The following is a 9,820-nucleotide window of genomic DNA, read 5'->3' on the forward strand; positions in this document are numbered from 1 at the left end:
TATAATATACAAGTTTCACTTTTTAAATGGAATTACTGAAATAAATCTACTTTTTCATGATATTCTAATTTTATGACCAGCACCTGTAATTTGATCCACACTATCTGGCTCTGCCCTCAACTTTTTAATTATTGGTTCAAGGTTTTTGCTACTCTATCGGACATTTTTGACAAGAAATTGGAGCTTGACCCCTTGACTGCTTTGTTTGGAGTTGAACCCTCACAATCCTCCTTGTCCTCCTCTCAGGAATCCTCCTTGGCATTCTTGACATTTTTGGCGCGGTGTGTGATTATAATGAAATGGAAGTCGCCTCAACCTCCATCATATACACATTGGCTTCGAGATACACTGTATTTCATTAAACTAGAGAAAATCCGTTATACTTTAAGAGGCTCTTCTATGAGATTTTTGGATCTGTGGAGCCCCTTATTAAGAACCCTTAGATTAATTTCCCTAATATTCCAGACTGAGAAGGTGGTATGCTTGTAGCTGGTGTTTATTACTATTCTTCTTATCTATATCTCTTTTATTTTCACTCTTTTTCTTGAGTTAAACTTGACAGAAGTATCCCCTGGCACCTGAATTTTTATTTTTTTTATGTATCTGTCTTTGTTCGCTAACACGGTATTCTTATTCTGACTTGATCCATTTCATATATCTCATGTAGATTTATGTGTGTGTAATTGGGTGTGTTCTAGCCCAATTATGTTTGTATGTTAATGGTACAATGTTAACTATGTTACTACTGCACTGCCTTTACACTGTAACTCATGTTAAAGCATAAATAAATAAAAAAAACCAATCAGCTCTAATCTAGAGAGAAATCTTTAACACCTGAACTCACCTGTTCCAACAACAGTCAGGATGTAGACACAGAAGGTGTACCATGTGCTTTCATGAAGACCATGAGCCCAGTATGTTCCTCTGTCAGCAGTCGTCATGTTCTTCAGAGTCAGAGACAAATATTCACCATTTCTGTTGCTGTCATTAAGAACCACTCGGTTCCTAAAAGATGGATGCTGACTTTCTTTATCAAACTGACCGTTTCTGAAGAGACAAACGGTCACTCTCTCAGAAACAACTTTGCTCAACTTGACAGAGCTGTTGTATTTGTCAGGAATGTGACAGGTCAGAGGGACGTCCTGACCTGACTCAGCCTGGATGGATATGTTGGCTAAAGAAAATGGGAAAAACACAAAACAATTGATGATTAAAGACATGAAAATGTTATTATTCATTATATCAGCAGGTTGTCTGGAGTGTGGTTAGAAAATTTATAAAAAGGAGCAAGTGGATAAAAAAACAGGACTTCTGTTCCGTTTAGAATAAGTGGAAGTAAAAGGCTTGTTAAGGCTTTACTGCTGAGAACAACACGCCTAAATACTTAACTAAAGTTGTCGGTTATTTGTCGACATATTTCTGGTTCATCTTTTACTTTAAGAACTCTTTTTATGCCTGAATGATTAAAAATAATCAGAAGGCATAAAGCAGAAATGACTGAAAAACTTTGAATGACTTTCAGAATATCTGAAGAACTCTTGTTAGAGATGGTTTTAAAAGTTTAAATTCTGTCTGCCTGGAAAAAATACAACAAACTGAATCAGGAGTTAACTGTAAAAAATCAACATTTCTCTTAATGTTACATAGTAAAATTAGAACAACTTGTCTGTTTTTATTTTCATCCTCATGTTTGGTTCAAACCTTGAGGACATTTTGTTGAGAAACGTCAGCTAATATAGGTCTAAATGTCGGCCATTAGCTAACAGCTAACAGCTAACAGCTAACACCACAACTGGACATAAATAGATCTAAATACAGGCAATACTACTTTAATAAACAGACAGAAAACCAACTTATTCTCCTGTATCTCTCAGAGAATTAAATCAGTTTATAAATCAGGTTTTAATTCATAGATAAAACTTACCCGGAGGAGGAGGACCATCGATGACGACGACAAACAGGAGAGTCGAGAGCACCAGCTGAAAAAGGCCAATTAAAGCCATTTTCCTGTAAGCAAATCGACCTGAGTTACACAAACAGTCCAGGAAGTGCAGTCAGACAGGAACAAATCTTTTACTCAGCTCAACTCAACTTAAAGCCCTTTAAGACAACCACAGCTGCAACAAAGTGCTGCACGTATGTAAAACCAAAACATGAGAACACAAAACGATTAAAAACACTAAAACCAGTAATAAAACACTAAAATTAAAATTAAAATAGAATAAAAAAGTCTCAGGCTGTGCCAAAAGCCAGGGAGTAAAAATGTGTTTTTAGACAAGTTTTGAAAGTGGACAGTGAACGGGCTTGTCTCACAGAGAGTGGAAGACTGTTACACAATTTTGGAGCAGCAACACAAAAAGCTCTGTCACCTCTCAGCTTAGGTTTGGACCTGGGCACCTCCAGGAGCAGCTAGCTGACCTGAGGCACCGAGCAGGAGAGTGGGTGTGACAAGTAGGGTGGGGCAAGACCATCCAGACTCATGAACAAATAAAATAACCTTAAAAGGAAATCTAAAATGAACAGGAAGCCAGTGGAGGGAGGCCAGAGTGAGGGTGATGTGCTCCCTCTTACAAACTCCAGTTAGCAGGTGAGCTGCAGCGTTTTGAACCAGCTGGAGGCTCTGAGGGAGGTCTGGCTGACTCCGAGGTAAAGCGCTTCAGTAATCAAGCCGTGATGTAACAAATGCATGAATTACTGTTTCAAGATGTTGTTTCAGAAGAAATGGTTTTATCTTTGCCAGCTGCAAAAACTGGTCTTAACTACTGCTCCAATCTGGGAATCTAATTTAAAATCACCGTCCATTTTAAAACCCAAGTTACAAATTGTCTGTTTTACACGCAGCGCCAGGGGACCCAGATCAACAGGTTCACAGGAGCTCTGGGATCAAACACCATCACTTCTGGTTTTTTCTTATTAAAATTAAAAAAATTCGAAGACATCCAGGCTTTGATGTCTTCAAGACACAACAGAAGTGGCCTAATTGAAAAGGCATCTGTTTTCCTCAGCAGCATACAAATCTGACTATTGTCAGCATAGCAGTGAAAAAAAGATACTATGCTTCCTGAGTGAAGAACCCAGAGGAAGGAGGTAAAGAGAAAAAAGCAGGGGACCTAAGATCGAACCCTGGGGAACCCCAAAAGACAGAGGAGCAGTGGAGGATTCGGACCCAGCTATGTTGACACGCATGGTTCTGTCAGTCAAATATGATCTAAACCAGTTCAGTGTGGTCCCACACATACTTGGTGTTTTAGACGTGAAATCAAAACGTTAAGGTCGACTGTATGAAAAGCAGCGGTTAGACTGAGCAGCACAAGAAACAGATGTTCACCAGAATCATTAGCCATAAGAATATCATTAAAAACTCTAACTAGAGCAGATTCTCTGTGCTGTGCTTGGTTTTAAAAACTGGACTGAAAAACCTCCAAGATGTTATGATCGTCCAAAAAAAGGCTTGATCTGGGAATAAACAACTTTTCCCCAGATTTTAGAGATAAAAGGCAGCTTGGAGATGGGCCTAAAATTTGCCAAGACAGTTTGGTCAAGGCTAGGTTTTTTTAAGCAGAGGCTGCACCACTGCATGTTTAAAGCTAATGGGGACAACACCTGAAGACAAGCTGCTAATAATAACAGCAAGGATCACCTGCTTGATGCTGGAAAACACCTCCTTAAAGAAACGTGGGGTGGGAGAACAGGGTCATGAGGAGAACCTGATCCACATCTTCTAACGTTCAGAGTCACTGGCTCAAACCTATCAAACACAGCCAGACAGGGGACCGAGCAGGACGGGTCAAAATCAGGAGCTGAGATAAGAGCCCTAATTGTGGCGACCTTATTTATATAAAAAAAAAGTGCAGAAAGATATTAAAAATCTAAGGGGAAGCTTCCAGACACAGTTTGTGGGGCCTTAAGAACAGAGTCAATGGTTTGAAATAACACACATGGGATGTTATGATGGGACATACTGAGAAAGTCCTTCACCACCATCTTCTCAGGACAACATACATGTTTATTAAAATCCCCAACAATAAGGACACGATCATAATCTGTCTTTACTCCAGTCAGGAAGTCAGAAAAGTCTTTTAAAAAGTCCTTATTTTATTTGGGTGGTCGGTAGATGATGGCACAGATCAGACTCACCTCAAATAAAGTCACCTGACAGATGGAGAAATACGGTGCAGGACGCTGCTGGCATTTAAAACCCTTTTTAAAAACAACAGCCGTTCCTCCTCCGCGGCCTGACGTCAGAGGGGAGCTCAGACACGAACAGCCGTCCGGGAAAAGTTCTAAAGATGCTGGAATCACCGGCCTCAGTCCGGTCTCTGTCACGATGGGAACATCCAAACGACTGGAGTTGAAGTCCTTCACGATAAAAGTTTTGTGTCTTTCACCAGGCCGGAACCGCGGCTACAGGTACCGAGTTAAAAAGTCCCGAGAGAAGGAGCTCCGCCTCGCGCAGGTGGCGTTGGCTGGAGAGGAGCAGAAAGGACCAGTCCAGGGGTCGGATTTATAAAAACTGGCGAACGCACAATTTGAGCCCTGAAACTTGCGTACGCCACTTTTTACGCCAAGGTTGTGATTTATAAAACCCAAACTTGACGTGAAAACGTGCGGTGCCTCAGCCAGCTCTGACCCACGTGGACGCTCATTTTGGAGACGGGAAGCTGTGACACAGGAAGTGAGGAACTTGGATCCACATGGATCAGAGGTGGCGTCACCGCACGTCTGCTCTTGGAGGAGAGACGAAACGTTTCATTAGAGAAGAACCCAGGGGCGCAGATAGGATTTTTGAACTGGGGGAGACCAAGTTTTCAGCAAATGATTTCCATCTAAGTAATTTTTAGTAATTTGATTAGTTACTTTCATAATAGCTTTTGAGTGAATGGTTTGCAATAAAATGGCATTATAGAATTATTTGAAACCTGAATATTAATCTGTGCCAGGGGGCTAATTATGAAAAACAATTTCTACCACTTCCTAGAAATGAAACTTAAATAAAGTTGTTAATGCTCTAGTTTGTCTTTAGATCAGTAATTTGTTTCATGAAGTTTACCCAACTAACTAGAATATACTCAAAATAAATTCTAATTTGAGTAAACACTTTATATTTAATTCACAACTGCCCAGCACCTTTATCACTCACCTGACAGAAGTCTGTCCCTACCTGCTGAGTGCTGCCTCTGACTCAGCCTCTGTCTTTCTGAGCTCCTACATCAAGACAGATGGAGATGGATMAAGTATTAGGCTTTTTACTGCCACCTGAAGTCAGTCAGTCAGCTTTAAKAAGTCAAGAAAATATCCTGAAATAACAATAAAAAAGAGAATACTAATTGTTCTTTACATCATCTGACTATCAAAATTTAAACTCCTCTGACAATGAATTCAATACTGAAACTCTACAACATGCTAAACTCCAAATAATCATTTTGTTAATGCTAAAAAGCAATATCCTGAAACTATTAAGTTATAGAAAATGAACTGGTCAATTTTTCAATGTTGAAATTATAACAGGGAATCAATAAATATAATCAGAGTGGACTTTGTCCTCATTCTTGGCATTAAAATAAAATTTAACTGATTAAAAACACACTGTGACTGCTGGATACGGGCACCAGTTACCCACGCGAAAGGCATAAGCGTGTACAGAAAATGGATGGATTGATAGATTTAATATCATCACTGAATTTAAGTTATAGCTAACCTAAGGTAGCTAGCTGATAGATCACCTGGTCTGGTCTACCTAACTGCACGAACTTTCGGTAAGAAAAAACGTCATTAGGGAAATTTTAAAATTATTTTCCGGTTCTGTGAAGAATAAAGTTMACCAAAAAGCTGGACATCAAAGGAGGATATTACCTCTTCCAGATGAAGCCTGAACTCGTTTCAACTCGTTGTTTATGATGCTGCAGAAGGCAGCGCGACCCGTGCAGCCTGTGTGTGTGTGTGTGCATGTTTTTGCTACGTGGTTGGGACCAGGTTCAGGTGCACACAGCCCAGCGGTGGTGAGAATCATTGTTCCTTATGGGGACAAAAAGCCCGGTCCCCGTTTGGAAACATACTGTTGTTGGGTCAGGTTGTAGAAATGYCTGGTAAATGAATGGAAGTCAATGCAAAGTCCCCATGAGAATAAAGAACAAACCCGTGTGTGTGTGTGTTGCACCGCTCCTCTGTGTGACACAGCCTGAGAGATGGGAAGAGAAGGGAGGGGGGAGAGGGCTACCCGCGCTGCTGCTGCTGCTCCTCTGTGGGAGCGTCAGCAAACTAACAGAACGGTAATCATAAGTTTTGATCAGATTTTTTCTCATCCTATCAGGAAAAGTGTGGGGGACTGATCAGGGTCACTATAAATCTGGGGGGGACATGTCCCCCCCGTCCCCCGTACTAACTGCGCCCATGGAAAAACCCGTCCAGAAGACCTATACAATTTTTTTCTTTTTGATTGATAAAATACCATTATCAACCAAAATCAGATAATTTGAATAACTTCAACTGATAAAATAATATATTTGATGGGTGATAGTAATGTTTTCTGGTGAAAATTCTTACAGCTCTTTTCTGTAAAACAAAAATAGGATTTGTAATTGTTTTTACGATTTTCCCTAAACATCAGTACAGTATCAAGTGTGGAACAATTATTTCATTATATAACATAAAAAGTGCTTTATCATTAAATAAGTCCTTTACTTTGTACAATATTGCAATGGATTTGGATTGTAATATGAGATTTATTTTGCATGACCACTACAGGATTCCAAACCTGGGGGGGCCTACAGGACCTCTTAGCCCCGGGGCCTACCAGGAGGTTAAGCAGGCCCTGTGCAAGCCAAGCAGAGAGATGGAAGCCACACACACTGGTGCCATCTTGCTCCCAGTACCTGTTACAGAATGATGTAATCATTGTCAGGAGGATCTAAACAGAGCCGGAAGCCGAGGTTTTTCTAAAACAGGAGTGACCTAAACTGTGGGTGAGTTAGACTCCTCCGGTGGGAAACACTTACACACTATTTAATGATCCACATTACAACATGTTGATGAGTTAAAAAGGAAAATCTGTCAACAATCCTAAAATATTTAGTTTTATTATTTTGTTGAACATATTTAACAGTTTTTGTTTTATTCGGTTCTTAAATATTGTCCTGTTTTAAAGATTAGCCACCAGATGACATCATATTTCTGATAAATTATTTCTAATCCAAAACCAAGTCTCAGTTTTTAATTTTATTTGAATTCAGATTAACGTTTTCTTCATTGCTCTGATCTCTCCTCTCCACATCTTTAATTTGTCTCTAATCACATCTTAAAGCCACCTGTCAATCAACTGCGGTGGCCACTCAGTTTTGGAGGGTACCACCCTGAAACCACCCCCCTGGCTCCGCCCCTGCTTTCATGTCAGGATCTTAGACTGAGATAATCTCTAATTAAACTGACATTAAGTGAACATTAAGATAATAATTATTCTTTTTTTCTGAGTAACTTTAATTATTTAAAATCTTTTATAAAATCTTGTTATTGAGCCGAACAGATCTGAGAGTTTAAAACTTTCATCTACAACCTGCTGACTGGAACTCTCTGTATCGTAATGACTTTGTGTAAAATATCAGTTTTGTTTACCTGAGGTTCATGTTTCTGTCAGTTTAAAACATATTTTCTTTATATGTTCTTACAGAGGGTGAGCAGCTTGAACACCACAGGTCAACAAGGCTCAACAAAGAGGAGACTAAGGGAGTTTGTCATGTCGACAAAGATCCTCAGGAAGTTTCACAGCTGTGCTGCAGAGAGCAACCTGACCAGCTGCATCACAGCCTGGTACGTCAGAGACACGTGTAAAATGAAAAGAACTAACAGCTGGAAGGCAGCTAACAGATTCATTATATGAAACTATTTTTTCCACTTTTAGATCACTATTAAGAGATTCAAATAAGTTCCCTACTGCAGTAAAATGCTCATTAAAATAATTTAACATATCACATTTATCAACCAGTTTTATAGAGTCTTTGACCAAAGAATTGGGCATTTCACAAAGAGACACACCCCCAGAAACAAATTTCAGATTATTTCAAAACTTCTTAGGATCATTTAGATTTTTAGTGATTTCTGAAAAGTAAAATTCAGATTTGGACTTCTTGATTAAAGAAGTACATTTATTACGGAGTTGATGAAAATGAATCCAGTCAGCCTCTAATTTTGTTTTTCGTGCCTTGGCCCGTGATCTCTTTGTCTGAGGCTGGGATCATTTTATCTAAACTAACCAGTTAATCAGCTCTTTGTAAATATAAAATAAAACCTGAATAAAAAGAAGTCATAGCTGAGCTGACAGGAGGAGGAGTCAGAACATTTTATTTGTTTTATAAATAATCAACCTTTTTAAATCTATAAATAACCTGTTTTACTGAAGGAGAACAGAAGTTGTGGCTCTAAAGAGGAGACGAAACAAGAACAGTGGTGGTCAGGAGTTAAAGGGTCCATGAAGTCCCAGGACCCCCCGGGTCTTAAAGCAGCAGGCGGTGCCACTGGGCCACGGGCTGCCGGACCGAGCGGACCATCAGGACCCAGTGCTGGTCCTCTGAGCCCCTCTCCTTCCCCACGCTCAGCTGGCCAATCACACGCTTGCTCTGCTTCCCGCTGGTGTCCACCTCGAACACAGAGACCAAGATCTGACACTGCAGCAGAGGGGGGTCCGGCAGCGAGAACATGAGGACCTCGTTGAAGACGGTGACGGGGCAGCGGGCCACGCAGGTGGTCTTCTGGTACCTGGACCTGCTGTGGTTGCACTGCAGGCTGATCCTGGCGTACAGAGCTGCAGGAAACAGCTGCAGTCAGAGACAGAACGTCACGTCTGCTGGGGTTGGTCCGGCTCTTTACCTGTTTCTGAGGACACCTCGGGGACGGGGGTCCGGACCTTCAGCAGACCCACCTCCAGCCTCTGAGAGGTCGGAAGAAACCTCAAGGAGAGCAGCACCTCTCCGACCAGATCCTGAGCGGAGTCAGAGAGAATTCATGCAGAAACAAAACAAAGAAACATTTAAGTCTTCACCCTGAAGGTCAGACTGTGCACCTCAGACTCAGCAGGGCCACACCACCTGAGCATCATGGTGGCCCCTCCGAGGGCCAGTTCTGATGTTTTATGTTTAACTCTGACTAAACACGTTCCTGCTCCACTAACTGAGCTCTACCTGGTATTTCCTGCACAGAAACAGTGTTTTAACTCATCCTCTAAGAAACACTGAACAATACTGTGTGTATGACTGACTACATGTAAAATAAATACTACAGAAATACTATTAAAAGTAAAACTAAGTGAGTTTTACTCATTGTTAAAATGTGGTGAATTCTGAACTCTCCCACTTTCCTACAGGGATTTCCCACTGGAGGAGCGTTCCAGTTTAAATTTACGTAAGTGGGAAATTCCCACTTCACAGTGCAACAGCAGTAAAAGTAGCCAGCAAAAACGCAGCTAAATGTAGATTTTACATCTACTTTTGAACCCTGTGCAGCTCCACCTAGTGGTGACATGTTGTAAAATAATCAAGATGCATTATGGGAAATGTAGTTTGTGGTCAGTGCTGGCTTTAAAGAGATCCAGGATTAGTTGCAACATTAGACTTTATTTGATAAACATTTATATTAACTGTAAAATAAAGACTGTAAAAATACTGTAGGATGTTTAGTTTTTATCTTTTTTAAAAATATGTTTTAACATGGACGGAGCCATTTTATTTCCACACAAAGCATTCTGGGTAAATGATTATTATTATTATTTCCTTTATTTAACCAGGAAAGTCCCATTGAGATTAAAAACCTCTTTTTCAAGGGAGTCCTGGCC

General features: G+C 40.5%; 2 protein-coding genes and 1 long non-coding RNA gene across 3 annotated transcripts in view; 1 reads left to right on the forward strand and 2 right to left on the reverse strand.

Annotated features, from left to right (window-relative positions):
- The window catches only part of LOC106520247 (uncharacterized), a 6,660-nt gene extending 2,435 nt beyond the window's left edge, over nt 1-4,225 (reverse strand). The window contains exons 1-3 of the mRNA XM_014012223.1: nt 4,138-4,225; nt 1,925-2,007; nt 845-1,174 (exon numbers count right to left, since the gene is read on the reverse strand). Of these exons, the coding sequence (XP_013867677.1) occupies nt 845-1,174; nt 1,925-2,003 (409 nt within the window). The 5' untranslated portion in view covers nt 2,004-2,007; nt 4,138-4,225. The remainder of the gene's footprint in view (nt 1-844; nt 1,175-1,924; nt 2,008-4,137) is intronic.
- Nucleotides 4,226-4,322: 97 nt separating this feature from the next.
- The window catches only part of LOC106520248 (uncharacterized), a 12,214-nt gene continuing 6,716 nt past the window's right edge, over nt 4,323-9,820 (forward strand). Inside the window, exons 1-3 of the long non-coding RNA XR_001310532.1 lie at nt 4,323-4,410; nt 6,745-6,962; nt 7,664-7,803. This is a non-coding gene — a long non-coding RNA (uncharacterized LOC106520248). The remainder of the gene's footprint in view (nt 4,411-6,744; nt 6,963-7,663; nt 7,804-9,820) is intronic.
- The window catches only part of syt19 (synaptotagmin XIX), an 11,140-nt gene continuing 9,637 nt past the window's right edge, over nt 8,318-9,820 (reverse strand). Inside the window, exons 10-11 of the mRNA XM_014012220.1 lie at nt 8,860-8,971; nt 8,318-8,794 (exon numbers count right to left, since the gene is read on the reverse strand). Of these exons, the coding sequence (XP_013867674.1) occupies nt 8,487-8,794; nt 8,860-8,971 (420 nt within the window). The 3' untranslated portion in view covers nt 8,318-8,486. The remainder of the gene's footprint in view (nt 8,795-8,859; nt 8,972-9,820) is intronic.

The sequence above is a fragment of the Austrofundulus limnaeus genome, unplaced genomic scaffold, assembly GCF_001266775.1.
Source record: "Austrofundulus limnaeus strain Quisiro unplaced genomic scaffold, Austrofundulus_limnaeus-1.0 Scaffold89, whole genome shotgun sequence".
NCBI lineage: Eukaryota > Metazoa > Chordata > Actinopteri > Cyprinodontiformes > Rivulidae > Austrofundulus > Austrofundulus limnaeus.